This window comes from Lissotriton helveticus, chromosome 7 (genome assembly GCF_964261635.1).
Source record: "Lissotriton helveticus chromosome 7, aLisHel1.1, whole genome shotgun sequence".
Lineage (NCBI taxonomy): Eukaryota > Metazoa > Chordata > Amphibia > Caudata > Salamandridae > Lissotriton > Lissotriton helveticus.
In genome coordinates this window covers 70,468,434-70,484,475 of record NC_136068.1, presented here as the reverse complement: position 1 = coordinate 70,484,475, position 16,042 = coordinate 70,468,434, and the positions used below count along the sequence as shown (strand labels likewise).

At 45.9% G+C, this 16,042-nt stretch overlaps 1 protein-coding gene across 1 annotated transcript in view; it reads left to right on the top strand.

Annotated features, from left to right (window-relative positions):
- Positions 1-10,578, top strand: part of LOC144768085 (uncharacterized) — a 113,674-nt gene extending 103,096 nt beyond the window's left edge. Inside the window, exon 6 of the mRNA XM_078651472.1 lies at positions 7,763-10,578. Coding sequence (XP_078507598.1) covers positions 7,763-7,925 — 163 coding nt within the window. The 3' untranslated portion in view covers positions 7,926-10,578. The remainder of the gene's footprint in view (positions 1-7,762) is intronic.
- Positions 10,579-16,042: the final 5,464 nt, after the last annotated feature.

Here is a 16,042-nt window from a genome sequence, read left to right as displayed (position 1 = left end):
ATTTTGAAGTCAGGCATCCCAAGTTTGAGGCTAGGACAAGCATTGAAAAAAACAAACAAGCATTGAGGAATGCAAAACAAGCACTGGTGAGTGCAAGGATAAATAATAATAATTGCCAAACAAGCACTGGTGAGTGTAAAGGACAAGTAGTGACAAAGCCCAAGACAAGCATTGGCGAGTGCAAGTGAAAAAAAAAAAAGAGGGGAATAAAGGTGACAGTTGCAGACACAAGCAGTGAGCAGTGCAAAAGCGAGCACCATTCAGAACACGAGTGTGTTGTTAACGCGTCAGTCCAGCCATGTCGAATTCACCCACTCGAAACGGAGGTGGTGCAGCAGCGGCCGTGGTTGCCCCTGTCGCGCCCATCATCTCACATCTACGCCCCCCGGAACCATTGACCCTGGTGGCGGGCGGAAGCATGGGTCCTCGGTGGCAGGAGTGGCTGGAAGATTTTGAAGATTACCTAGAAGGGTCGAAAGTCACAGGAGACAGAGACAAGCTAATTGAACTCCGCAATCTTGTTGGCAAAGAGATTGGGAAAGTGATCAAAGAACTACCGACAGATGACAAAGGGACTTATGATAAAGTACATGATGCACTCAACAGAAAGTTTGTGCACAAAAGAAATGTGGTCTATGAGAGGTACGTGTTTCATCAGGCACGTCAAGACAAAGAGGAAATGATGAGCACTTTCATCTCACGACTGCGTCGACTGTCGCAGTATTGCAATTTTGACTCCTTTTCAACTGAAGATGCCATCCGATTGAGAGTCATCGATGGCTGTCATTCAGAGACCCTTCGCAGGCGACTGCTGAGAAAGAGTCATGACCTCGACGAGATTGAGGAGTTGACGAGAGTACACGACCAGGCAGAAGAGCACGCAAAAACCATGGAGACAGGGCGGGGCGACAAAAAGGAGCAAGCATATTGGACTCAAAGCTCTGGCCCTCAGAGAAGATCCAGCGACCATCAGAGAAGGCCTCGTCCAGCATCTAGACACACACATCGGAGTCATCTTCGCCACGAATCAAGAAGGAGAGAAAAGAGATCGAGCTACACCAAGAAGCCAGAACGTCCAAGGAAATGTTATCGATGTGGGTACGATTTCCCACATACAGACACTTGTCCAGCAATGGGACAACAGTGCCGGAAATGTGGGCGCATGAACCATTTCGAAGCCATGTGTGGAGTGTACAGCATGGAGAGAAAGAGTGAGAAAACCAGATCTCGGACGGACGAAAGGCGACACCACGCAAAGGCTGTGCAAGACAGGGCAGTGTCGTCTTCTGGCTCGTCACATTCCAGCAGAGAATCTCACAGATCCCATTGGACCAGAAGGTCATTGTCAAGGGAATCGAGGTCAAATTCTCCAGAGACGACGTACACGGATGAATATGTATGCATGGTGGCTGACCCGGATCAACTAAAAAGGTATCCTCCGCTGGATATTGAAGTGGGGACTCATGCCACCAAATTTGTACTTGTCAGTGGGGCATCATTAAACTACATGCCCGTGACTGAATACAACAAGATGAGACCGCAGCCCGTGTTGAGTCCTGCACATGTCAGAGCGTTCACCTGGATGGTGAAAAAACCACTTCCCTGTCTGGGCAAGTTCGCAACGACGCTCAAACATGAATCCACAGCAGTACAAGCATATATTCACATCATTGAGGGACCGGAGGCTGATTGTCTCCTCAGTTTACCCACGGCGGAGAGACTCAGACTGGTTGAAATACTGTACCGAGTACATGACAATCCAGACATTGTCCGGAAGTTTCCCAAGCTCTTCAATGGACTCGGCAAGATGAACAAGTGCCTGATTCGCCTACACATAAACGACCAAGTGCGACCTATTGCTCAACACCCACGGCGAGTACCTTTCCACCTTCAGCAGGCAGTGGAGGACGAGATTCAGGAACTGCTTCAAGCGGACATTATCGAAAAAACGGAAGGCCCCACACCATGGGTGTCCCCAGTTGTAATCGTCCCCAAAAAGGGTACCCCTGAGAAAGTGAGATTGTGTGTAGACATGAGGCTTCCCAACACAGCAATAGAACGGGAGCGACATCCAGGGCCTCACCTGAGCGACATGATAGCGGCATTGAATGGAGCCAGGGTGTTCTCAAAGTTAGATCTCAACAAGGGATACCATTAGTTGGAGTTACATGAAAAATCAAGATACATTACAACATTTGCAACTCATCTGGGCCTATTTCGCTACAAAAGACTGAGCTTCGGAATTTCTTTCGCAGCGGAAATCTTTCAAGAGGTGATACGCCAAACCATCAGGCATATCCCGAACTCCCTGAACTACAGTGACGATATACTGGTGTATGGATCAAACACACAAGAGCATGATCAAGCCCTGGATCGAGTGTGTCATGCTCTCCTGGAAGCGAATCTAACGTTGAACAAAGACAAGTGTGAGTTCCACCAGTCAACGCTCAAGTTCTTTGGTCACGTATTTTCAGGGGCTGGAATGAAGCCTGACCCCGAGAAAGTGACTGCGCTTAACATCACCAAGAGCCCTCAAGATGTCAGCGATGTCAGATCATTCCTGGGCATGGCCAGCTACTGCTCCAGATACATCAAGGGCTATGCAACAATCAGTCACCCTCTTCGTGCCCTTACGAAACAGGGACAACCGTTTGTGTGGAGCCGCCCGTGCGTGCGGGCTTTCCAAGAAATCAAGCAAACAGTGGACTCAGCGGACAATCTGGCCTATTTCAACACCAAAAGGAAGACGGAGATAACGGTGGATGCCAGTCCAGTAGGTCTGGGTGCCATTTTAGCTCAATATGACAACGACACTGAGCGACGCCACATCGTGGCATATGCCAGCCGCAGCCTCTCCGACACCGAGAAGGCCTATTCTCAGCCTGAGAGGGAGAGCCTAGCGGTCGTGTGGGCATGTGAACATTTCCATGTGTTCATCTTTGGCAAACATTTCACCACGATTACGGATCACCAGGCCCTTGTCATCATTTTCGGCAATCCCAAGGCCAAGATGCCGCCCCGCATTGAAAGATGGGGTCTGAGATTGCAGGAGTACACATTCACCATCATTCACAAACCCGGGAAGGGTGAGAATCCGGCGGACTACATGTCCAGACACCCCCAGGCATCCCATGAATCACACTCATCGATGGCTGAAGAATACATACACTTTGTGGTAGGTGTAGCCCGACCACCCGCAGTTCCCCTAGAAGCAATCAAGGATGCTACGGCGCAGGACAACATCCTTCAGAAAGTAATGCGCCGACTGCGCACACATCGCTGGAGACATGAGAGCGAGGACGAAATGAGAGACTCACAAATACGTCAGGAAATGCAAGCCTTCCGACATGTCAGTGACGAGCTGTCAACCACCTCAGAGGGGCTCCTGCTGAGGGACCATCGGATCGTCATCCCGAGGCAGCTACGTCAAGGAGTGGTTAACCTGGCGCATGAAGGTCATAGAGGAGTGGTTGCCACCAAGAGAACATTAAGGGAGAGAGTCTGGTTCCCGCAACTAGATCAAATAGTTGAGTCCACCTTGAAAGACTGTCCCCAATGTCAACTGGTGAACTCAGGAGAGCCTCCAGCTCCTCTTCAAATGACTCCATTGCCGGAAGGGGTATGGCAGGAACTCGCCATGGACTTCTATGGTCCCCTCCAATCAGGCCGGTATGTGGTGGCTATCATGGATGAATACTCAAGATTCCCAATAGCTCAATTTGTGTCGTCCACCAATGCTTCCAGCACAATTGCTGTATTGGACGAAGTATTTGCCGCATGGGGCGTTCCCAAGGAACTCAAAACAGACAATGGTCCTCCTTTCAATAGCCATGAATTCAGTGAATTTGCAAAGCATCTAAACTTTCGACATAGAAAGGTTACACCGTTGTGGCCCCAAGCCAATTGCACCATTGAGAGATTCATGGCCACCCTGAAAAAGACCTTTCAACAGGCCACGCTAGAAAAGAAAGACTTACAAGTGGCTCTGAACGAAGTTTTAAGAGCGTATCGAACCACTCCACACGCCACCACCGGAAAATGCCCTGCCACACTCATGCTAGCGCGACCCATCAGGACAAGGATCCCTACGTGGGAAGGAGCTCTGGCACCGGTGTCCCCAACACGCACTCAACCAGAAACAGCCAGGGCTGACATTGCGGAGAAGAGCAGGATGAAAGCATATGCAGACGCCAGACGGCGTGCCAAGTCTCCCTCCTTGCAAACAGGAGATTGTGTGGTGGTTAAACAAGAGCAGACCAAGAAAACGGATTGTCGGTTCAAAGACGAACCTCTAATTGTTACTCAGCATAAAGGCACCATGATTACTGCTGAGTCTGAGCAGAGAAGGATTACCCGAAACGTGTCCCATTTTCAGAAATGCACACCAGGTATGAAAGAAACACTTGAGAGACACAGCGCAACGAGATGTTGGCGGATCAAGTCAACCAAGTCCAACCCTGAGACTTGACCGGTCACAGGAAAATGCACTGACAGACGCTGGAACACATCTCAGACCACGAAGAGACATAATCAAGCCAAAGAGATTGATTGAGGAAATGGACTAGAAGCAGTTCAAGTTCTTTTGTTAACAAGGGGGGAGATGTGATGTTGTACACAGTCTAGTAGTTGGGATGGGAGGAGTTTCGGGATTGTGGGGAAGAGGCGGAGCAATAACAGGAAAGGGGCAGATAGTGTAGGGACAGGAACGTGCATGGAAGCAAAGCATAAAGCTCCTACAAACATATTAATTTGTATGTCGTTATTGCAGCCACGACATGACAACTATGTACAGCAGATCAGACAGTTCACTTTACAAAATCCTGAAACTCTGCAGTCAGAGAAGGAAAAACAATTGTAAACTGACTACTGACCTCTGTCTTTGAAAACCGAGCAATTTTTTGATAAAAAAAACTAGATTTAAAGGCATCTTTATTTCTCCTTCACTTTCTGACTGAACAGAACACATGTTCTTTGTCAACAGTAATACCTAAAAATAACTCGACCCGATACAATCTGACTAGCCATAGCAAGTGGGCGAGTAGCTTTTGCAAGGACTGTATGGCGGTTGTGGTTGTTTGACTCTGATGTTCCATGGTCCATCCTAAAATGACTCTGCCAACTGGGCCAAGTATAACTCCTTCAGTAACTTATTCTCAGTAGTATTGCTAAAGAGCAGTTATTGGCTTCTCAGGGAGGCAGTGTGGTGGTGCCCGAGTGTAGGGCACAACACTCACACAACTGCGTAATAAACAAATGTGTAACCCAGTGCTTGTATTTATAAGAAAGTTCTTCAATGCACACTAGAGTAATACTACACACTTACACAGCCAAATAAAATGTAATGTCGCTGGGTGCTATTAGGCAGTGCTGTAACACCTTCTGCAGTCAGGCTGTAGATGCAGTAAAGAGACAGCAACTATCCATGTAGTCCAGCTCACACTTTCCATCACTAGTGAAAGGGACCTCATCCTCCCTGTGATGTTGGATCCATGAGCAGATTTCAGTGTCACCCATCTCCAGGCCTTTCAAACTACCCTCTCCTCCTACATGGGCATCACGTCGACTGTCCTTAAGTGTTTTATCCACTTTCTTCTCTCAGTATCAAAGAGACTTAACTCCAGGTTCTTTTTGAGGTTCCACCTGCACATCTTCAATACCCATTCATCCCATACTAGGTGCTCCTAAGTGCTTGGCTGACCATTCGTAACATTACAACCTATGAATACACAGGTGGTACCCAGCTCCACCTCAGTGTGTCATCAGCACATCATTCGCCACCTCAGTTCCTTACTTCGTCACAGAGGCCTAGATTTACTAAGTATTACGCAAGCGCTTGTGCAGCACAGCGGAATTTCTGCCAGGGCAAAACATTAGTAAATAACCCCCAAGGGCCCGATTCACAGAACTAATCTGTGACAAAATCCTAAACCTACTACTTTTGGTATTCACAGAAGGCATTTAGTAGTAGTAAAGTTAGGATTTTGTCTTAAGTTTGACTTAAGTTTGACTTAAGACAGACTTAAGACAGACTTAAGATAAACTTAATACAGACTTAAGTCAAAGTCCTAACTTTACTACTACTAAATGCCTTCTGTGAATACCAAAAGTAATAAGTTTAGAATTTTGTCTCAGATTAGTTCTGTGAATCGGGCCCCAAGAATTTACCAAGGCGTGTTCAATTCTATCTATGACATATTACCCAGAGGGTTTCACCTTTCATTTAGAACCCATGTCATTAAGAAAGCAAATTCATTTTGAAACCAGTGGAGCCTCCAATAGAAAGTAAAATCTGTCTTCACGCTATCCAACTTTTGCAAAACCTTTGAAGCTTTCATGCTGTTTCACAATGACAGCGGAAAACCCCTGGTGTTTCAGCCATGAGTGGACCTCCTCACTAAGGGCCATATGTATCAACATTCCGTTTTGCGATTCCTAAATAGCGATTTTTAAGGAATCGCTATTTAGGAATCGCACAATGGAATGTATGTACAAAATCGCTTCTTTTTAGCGATTCCTTAATATTCCTTAATTGCGATTAGCAAATTGCTAATCGCAATTAAGGAATAATTTCCCATTCATTTCTATGGGCCAGGAGGCCCATAGGAATGAAGGGGAAATTTGCGATTCGCAATTTGCTAATCGCAAATTGTGAATATTTTCAAGGGTGCAGGGGTGTCCAAAGGACACCCTGTTGCACCCCTGAAATCTGCATGGGTGCACAAGTGGCGCACATACATGCCCTAAGGGCATGTCTGTGTGTCACATGGCACTTTGAAAAATGAAAAATAAATTATTTTGGAAGGAATTCGCAACTTACCACCAACCAGAAGTTGGTGGTAATTTGCGATTCCTTAAGGCCAATTTGCTATTTTTCTTGCTTCTTACATTGCATTTAAGGAATCGCAAAATATGCGATTCCTTAAATGCAATCGCAAAATAAGGAATCGCAGATTTTGCGATTCCTTATTCTGAACCACGTTTTGTTTAATACATACCATTTAGAAAATTCGTATTCGCAAAGGCCAAAATTCTGCGAATTTCGGCCTTTGCGAATACGAATTTGCTTGATACATATCGCCCTAAATACCATGAACACACCCCTCCATACTGCCCTACCTTATCACTGGCTTCAGAAAATCTAAACACTTTAAACCTATCCACACAGTTCTGCACCATGCTTGCATTGCCAGCCCACATGAAATAAAATATGTGTTGCATCACCTAGAAAGATCTTGATCCAAAGAAACCAGATTATGGTTGTGCACTCTCAAACAGCCCTCTCAGCTTCACCGATTTTTAAATCTGGAGAGTAAGGAAGGAATCATAAAAAGTAATATTTCAGATGTGAAGCTAGGCTCTGGAATGACTTACCCCCACACCTAAGATTGTACTCCCCTTTTATGCAGTTCAGGAAGTATCTAAACATTAATGTTTCTGCAGATTTACCTGTCCCACCACTTACTTCCTCAACCAATGCCCACCAACTCACATTGATTGATCTATACGCGTTGGTTGTCAAATAACCGAAAGATCTCCAACAGTGTTTCTGATCAGAACTGACCAAGGTGCTGTGTCATGGTGTCACCATATTGTTCCACAACATGCACACTGAGACACAGCTGTAATTCCTGTCTTTGAAGCACATTTATTTGTGTACCTTACACCATCCTCATCACATTCCTGTCTCATTGCATGTAGAAAGTGTGGTCATAGAGGAAAAGTTTTGAACAAGTCAGTGTCTGTACAACTTTTTCTTTTCTAGGTTTTGGCCCCGGAGCCAGCCGGACAATGTGGGTAATGAAGACTGCGTTACCCTCTCTGCGGATATGTCCTGGAATGATGACAAGTGCTGGTGGCTGTACAGGAGCGTGTGTGAGAAGCTCGCCAGCGTGCTTTATATTAAGTCCGGGCACATCAACTCTTAGAGTCCCAACACCTGTTGCCGCTCGGCCAACGCTCTGGAAAAAATAACCCTAGGTGGTCAACACCCCCTGTCCTGTCTGGAACAATAGCACCTAATAAAAAGACTCTGGCTACTCTGCCTAACAACTTCTCCACCCTGCTGAAAAAGACTTTGCCATGCTGCTGAAAAATACTCACCACTACCCTGCTAATAATAGATATGCCACCCTTCAAGAAAGCAATAAAAAAGCTCTATGTCCACAGCAAGAAACCAACCGCAGGATCCGCCACAGTACAATAGTACAAAACAACAGTACTGACAAAGGCCCAGATGCATCAAAGGAAAATCAGGTCGCAAAGGGGCAGATTCTCAGAATCTGCCCCTTTGCGACCGGTATTTTTGCATTTGGGATGCATAATCTCAAATGCAAAAATCGCAATTTAAGGAATCTCTAAATTGAGATTCCTTAAATTGCGATTGCATTTAAGGAATCCCAAATTGAGATTCCTCAAATGCAATGCAACAAAGTAAAAAAAATTAGCGATTTCGCTAATAGGGGGAGCAAATTACCATGAAGTTGAACTTCATGGTAATTTGCAAAAACTTAGAAAAATGCACTTTTGTGCATTTTTCAAAGTTTCATGTGTGCGCATCATATGTGCACAGATTAATTTCAGGGGTGCAACAGGGTGTTCTTTGGACACCCCTACACCCTTGAAATTGCATTCTCAATTTGCGATTCCTATGGGCCTCTAGGCCCATAGGAATGAATGGGGAGGTATTCCTTAATTGCGATTCGCAATTTGTGAGTCGCAATTAAGGAATTTTAAGTAATCGCTATTTTTTACGCGAGTTCTTCATGCATAGCATTTTGCTATTCCTTATTAGCGAATCCTTATTTTTCGCTAATAAGGAATCGCAAAAAGAAGGCTTGATGCATCTGGGGGAAAGTTACTAAGGAAGTGAGCCATCACCCATTCCAACAAACAACTCCCTCTGCGACACTGCTAAACAAGACTGTGCACCGTCCTACTGACTTGACTCCCTTTTACAATGCCCAGCAAGTGTCCCTCTACAGCAGAACCCACAGATATTGGGATCTTCGCTGTGTACTTAGTAAGGCTCACAAAACCCCATTTGATAAAACACCAACTCCTACTCACCCTACCATTCAAGATCTGGCTCATTAGAGCTCTGCATCGCCCCAGTGTGAATCCTGAAAACCATAATGTAACAACCACAACAAATTAAAGTCCCTTCCACCCAGCTGAAAATGCCCTCGCCATCCACTTCACCCCAGCCAGAAAACACCCATGTTGAACCTGAAAACTTGCAAACATGACTTCCAAGCATTGAACAAGACCCCACCAAAACACATTCCTATGTTGTACATACTACAGATACTGTAAATTTAAAAAGCTCCCCTCCACCAAACCACAAAGGGTGCAAGTTACTTTTCTGACAAACGCCCTGCTGACAAGCCCACTGACCAATTCTCCATGCCTTGCTGATGACATGCGAAATCCTGACGCTCACCCCGAACAAGGCTCTCTTCTCTGACGCTTAAGCTAGGCTAAGCTGCTGTTAGTGAATCTCTTCAGCACCAGCAAACCTGCCAAGGCTGGAGAATGGGTCTCCCCTAATATGGGGTAAAATGTAAATTGATACTTGTATAGCGCACTACTCACCTGCAAGGGTCTCAAGGCACTTGTACGAATACCGCTGTGGAACCCATCCTGGCTTTCCCTGTGAGGTGTCCACTCCTGGGCACCCCCAAGGTAGAGGCCAGGCATCCTTAGCGTTGTGGGGGCCGTTGTGGAGATTAAGCAAGCTATTGCCCAGAGTTGCAGAGTGGGACCCATGATTGGAATAGGCACCGAGGCGAGAATTATCAGGTCAGTGGAATTTTTGAGCTCAAGACCTGCCGAGGCGGGGAATTGAACCCTGGTCCCGGGCTAGACCTCTGCATCAGGGTCTGCCACTCTAACCATTGAGCCACACTTCTCCACAGAATGTAATGCTTACCCACACAGCCATTCAGGGCTTTACCCAGCCGAACAAGACTGCTCAACCATTGGCTGAGCAGGAGTCCCTAAAAGCACATTGAGAAAGATTACTCACTACATTAGGACACCTTGTTACCCACAGAGGCCAAACAATTAACCACCTTCTCGCAGAAGGCCCTAATGCGCGGAGTAAGGCTATCCACATTGTTGAGCGAAACTATACCTACCAACCCCAGAGACCCCTCTCAAAAGCTACACCGCTGGCTGGAAAGGAAATGTGAGCAAGAAAATGTTGGAGCATTTGAGGACCACCTTCAGGATAATCCTGCCTCTCGGGAGGTCAATACGGACAAGTTTGTGACCTCAGACTTGCACCGGTGATGCTTACTCTAGAGTGTCTGGTTAATTCTTCAGCATATCTCCCTGAATTAAGGTAGTTAGTTCTCTTCTTTCCCTTTGACCTGTAGCAATTAGCTATAATAACCTTCTAATAAGTCATGAAAAATTGTATTTTCTCAGAAAATGTGTCCTCCTGCTAGAGTTGCTGCTGTTCAATTATATAAGAATACATTAAAGACACATTTCTGTTAAAAAGCAGTACTGTTTAAGCTCTCTTATTTTTTTAACTTCAGTTGTCTATATTTTATAAAAATCATTTTGAACACTTGACTTTGCCATTGCTTTATTTGTTAGTTCTTCTTGAATGCTTGGTTCATGTCACAAAGGTGCTAAAGGGGAGAGGATGTAGCCTTAGGGCTAGAGCAGTCAGCTTTGAAGCTGGGGGAACCCGGTTCGAGTCTCGGCAACGATGCTTAACATCCTGTGATTCTGGGCAAATCAATTAGGGGCATATTATCAAGAACGGCGTTAAAATTATCGCCGCTTTAGCGGCAGGAAACTGCAGCGAAAGCGGCGATAATGGGCTTGATAATATGCCCTTGTGAATTCCCATAGAAGCCCAGGTTCACACCAAGACATGTTTTGTCTGTGTGCAAGGGAAGAGTCACCTCTCAAAATGCCAGGTTTTATGCCTTATAAGGACTGTCAAACAAATGTCTGTGACAGATCATAATCAGGTTTGCCTGTGGTCGGACCACGACTCTAAGGCCTTTAGTGACTGTGCATCAATGACCCCCAAAGGCCATATGAGACCTCAAGACAAAACTATGTCGCCAAGCACCAGAAGACTCTGTAAATGTAAATGTAGTATACTTGTAAAGCGCACAGCTGCCCCAGCAACGGGGCGTCCCGGCGCAGTATAACGTTGTGGAACCCTTCCTGGCTCTCCCTGTGAGATGCCCATCCTGGGCACCCCCGGGGTGAAGCCAGGCATCCTAGTGTTGTTGGGGCCGTTGTGGAGATTAAGCAAGCTATTGCCCAGAGTTGCAGCGTGGGACCCATGGTTAGATTAGGCGTCGAGGCGAGAATTATCGAGTCCGCGGACATTGAGCCCAAGACCCTGCCGCGTCGGGAATTGAACCCTGGTCCCGGACCTGACCTCTGCTTCAGGGTCTGCCGCTTCTAACCAGTGAGCCACACTTCTTCTTTTGTGGCGCAAAATTGAAGGGTCTAATTGAAGGGCCACTCCCAGTTCTGTTCCCGGTCCAGAACTCACAGGAGTTGATCCCAAGGTTGGTCACTGTCCTCACAAAACTTAAAACCTGTCCTTTTGAGGGGTGATATTTCCCTTGAACACAGAAAAAAATAAGGTCAATTGTCTCAAAGAGATGATGGTAGGTCCGGATTCGCATCTGGTGGCATGGAAATAAGGGAACCCATGTCAGTGCATAGGAGTGACACCTATACAGGTTGGGGAATCTGCAGTTAGGTAGAGTTTCCGCAAGAAAGAGCGTTCCTGAAGCTAAGTAACTTGTTCCTTAAGCTCCCACTGGTGTTTGGTGTTTTGTGCCACTATATCCTCTTCAGGTGAACAGATTATTTTTCATCTAATACAAATAGAAATGAGTAATGTTTCCCTGGCATATAATGGCAGCACCCTCATATAGGTTGTATCTAAAATAGACATTTGTCTGTGTTGAATTGTTGTATTAATCAGGTAGTTATTATGGAACTTCAGCTATGTCAGTTAATGAGATGACTTCAGCATTAAGGTCATGTGACTACTTCCTGGGAAGATTCAGGGTTAACGTGCATACAATATCACTTCCCGTGATGTCATTAAGGTCAAAGGATGTGTGATGTCACTTTTGCTACTTTGAAGCAAATCAATGTTATCACCGTGCGTGCCTATTAAAGTGAAATTTTGACAAAATTCTTTTTGGCGCATTCCTTGTAACTCTGTGTCCTACAGAGCCTTTTGATCAATGTGAATGTATGTGGTTGGCAGACCACCAAGGATGCGCTCCTTTAACTTGAAACTAGTGCGTTTCTTCACTCACACATTCTAATGTTTCATTATGATTATTTTCCAAAGAACAGTTGAACCAATTACTCATGAGTTCATGAAACATAAGTTTGACGATTATATTTGTTCTTTAATCAGGTTAACATCTTTGTTTGCAATTCATTTGCGTTGCAGAAAAATTAATTTCAATCATGAATATATTTTCAATTATGTCCAATGCATTTCGGGTTTAAGAAAACACTTCGTCAGCGGCCTTTTTCGCTGCCGCTGCCTGTACAAAGATGTTAACCTGATTAAAGAACAAATATAATCGTCAAACTTATGTTTCATGAACTCATGATTAATTGGTTCAACTGTTCTTTGGAAAATAATCATAATGAAACATTAGAATGTGTGAGTGAAGAAACGCACTAGTTTCAAGTTAACCCCTTCGCTGTGGCGGCTATTCCGCCGCAGCGCTAAGGGGGTGGGGCGGCCGCGCGGCGGTTCCGTGCTTGTGACGGAACCGCTCCGTCACGGCTCGCGGGTGAGCTGTGCTTGTGACGGAACGGTTCCGTCACGGCCCCGCCCGTTCTTTAGAACGTTAGCGCAGGCGCGGAATTCGGCCGTGACGGAACCATTCCGTCACCAGCACAGCCCACCCGTGGCTCGTGACGGAACGGTTCCGTCACGAGCGTCGAAGAGGTTAAAGGAGCGCATCCTTTGTGGTCTGCCAACCACATACATTCACTTTTGCTACTTTTGGCATATTAATAAATGAATGCCCATGTTGTTTATTTCTTCTCTAAACCCTGTCTCATATGTCATTTTAGCTTGAAGCACTCTGGATAGGCGACTGCCACTGAATCTGCATCACTTCTACATTGAGGGCCCTGTTTCAACACCTTTCCTTTCTTCTTATTGGTGCAAAATGTACTTCATGACATATTATAGAAGTAGTGGAAAGGTTTCTAGTTTGCCTGAACTTTCTTCGAACTTTTCTATAGCAGAGTGTGATAAGGTCCCCCCAACTATATAGTAAGCTCTTTGCCCTCTCTACTTCAGCCCCACAGACCTCACTGAGTTTCCAGCTGATATAATCTTTTCAGTTCTCCCCTGTGTCCATCCCAAGCCTTTTAGGTCTGACATGATAGCACATCTTTCTGCAAGAACTGCTGTTACTACATAAGGAGATGCAATGAGGGGGTGTTTACCAAAAATTAAGGTAAGCTAAGGGTTGTTTGGTGTATTATTTTAACTTGCCTGGAGTGCTTGCGTTGGATTAAATGAGGACTATTTTACATTACAAAAGTACCCACTATCTTCACGCTGTCATATTGACACCTTTATCTACATGCAATTTATACATAATGCATTATTTTTTCCATTTCGGCATCCATTTTATACATGGCTTTGTAAGCGCTCATTTGCCAGCCTGACCTTAAGATGGCTGCCCCAGAGGCATGTCCATTTGCAGATCCTCGTATTGTAGATCAACCAACTAACAACATTGACCATTTACAGTGTGGGTCAAGTGAGTGTAGTTAGCTTAGAGATCTCTCTGAGAATACTGCCATAAAGGAATGTTAACACTACACACTTCTTCATCACTCACCCCATCTTTAGGGTCAGTTGTGGTCTGCTGGCACTGATGTGGCCAATGAACTGTGAAACCTCCTTATCTCACTCTTCCCATCAGTTGCATGATGGAGCATTCTGAAAGCACGCACATAGCACTGAGAACTGGTGGGCTGTGTTTCTGCAAACTTGTTGGAGGTATGTATTATATATTTAACAGCATTACAGCCTGTGCCAAATGAGCAGTTCAGAGTACACGGGGGCAGATTTATGATGACTGGCGCATCCCCAGGGATGCGCCAGTCATCCTGCGCCACTGCTCCGCCACCCATGGTGCGCCGCATTTACAATGCGGCGCACCATGGGGCAAAAACGGCACAGATGCGTGACGCATCTGTGCCGTAAAGGTGGCGCATTGCTGGAGCTGCGTCGCAAGCGCAACGCAGCTCCAGCAAGGCTCGGGGGTGCCCCATCTCCACAATGCTGCGTCAAGACCTACGCCTGCTTCAAGCAGGCGCAGGGTTTTGACGCAGCATTGTCCTGAAAGTGACTGAGAGAAATCTCATAGATTTCACTCAGCCACTTTTAGGAGGCGTTCCTGCGCCGGAACACCCCTCCCCCCCCTGCGCAGGAACGCCTCCTTATGGCGCAGGGCTTTACAACGTGACGCATCTCCTAGATGCGTCACGTTGTAAATAGGGTGCATTGTTTGCGTCGCCGTTGCGTCAAATAAAGTGACGCACCGGCGGCGCAAGGCCTTCATAAATCTGCCCCTTAGACACCACAGGGATGGTGACAAAGTGGAGTAAGTCCCCACTTTAGAAAACAGGCAAAATAGTACTTCAATGTATAGTACCACGTTCATGTTAGAAACTCGATAGATCATGACACAGTAGTAGACGTCCAGTTGCTTGTGGATGGGGTCAATACGGAGTAGTGGGGGAAGAGGGACAGGGGGTTGGTAGGCATACACTGTCCAATGTACCTCGAGGTGAGCAGCTCAATTATGCTCTCTGTGATTAGTCGAGAGCAACTCCAAGTCCAAAGACTCCTGTGGGGCTTTCCTCCCAGTTTCGTACATTTGATACTGGCCTGGCATATTGTAAGATCAGTATTGGATCTGAAGCATCTTGTGGGGAATTTGTGGTGGCCAACTTTTGAAGGCCTCATTAACTTGTTCAAGAAGGCATGACAAGGGCCAGGGCAGCTGTTTCAGGAATAATATTGTTTCCTTTATAGGTACATACTTTAGCAAAAGTGCCAAATTAATACCTGGCCTATATTTCTTTAGTGTGTTGAAGCTGCGTTGCTATTTTTTTTTTAGTTTTATATAGCGCAAACTAGACCCGTGGATATCAGGTATCAGAGCGCTTTACACAAGCGCCAGTTGCGTTACACAAGGACACATTCATTTTTGTTAGGTACAGGGAGAATAAGTGATTTACCCCAAATCACAGGATGTTGAGCGTCGTTCCGGAGGCTCGAACTCGGTTACTCAGCCTTGAGGCCGACTGCTCTAGCCGTAAGGCTAAATCCTCTCCCCTACGTTAAGGAATTTAAGTGATAGCTGAGACAAAGCAAGCCACTGCCAGCAAATTAAAGAGTGATGGCAGGCACTAGTATTAGGCCAACCCATGAAGGGTGGCATGGCTCCAAAGCCAATATTGGTAACCCATGATCAAACTTGTTGATCTGGCCACCGATTTACCAGTCCTGCACTTCACCCTAGGATGGAGATCCCAGAATCTCTTGCCTCTTACCAAGGAATGGCAATGGACAGGAATAGACAATTCCCTTAAATGGAAAAGGGGATGTTAGAATGCAACCCATTTCAAATGGCTGCTTAAAATTTGGTGTCCCTTCCTCTTGGCACAAGCTGCATGGACCTCCTGTAAACACAGTGTGCAAACACAGGTCCCGGACAGGCTATATGGCACATGCATAGGACCTCAGTCAATGCAGATACCCCTGTGCAGCCTATTGTGTTGGGCAGAATCGTTCACGTGTCATGCCTTGGATAAGGCTCTTACTAACACGTAACTGATCCTTCCCCAATGCTTGATTTGAACCAGTGGTTGCAGGTGGGGCCCACCAGAACTCGTTTTTGGGGACCAGGATTTGCTTTTTTATTCAACAGACTGATCCACAACAAAAGAGCGGCAGAAAAGGGCGAAGGAAAGTGGAAGAGAAAGGCGAAAAACAGTGACAAAG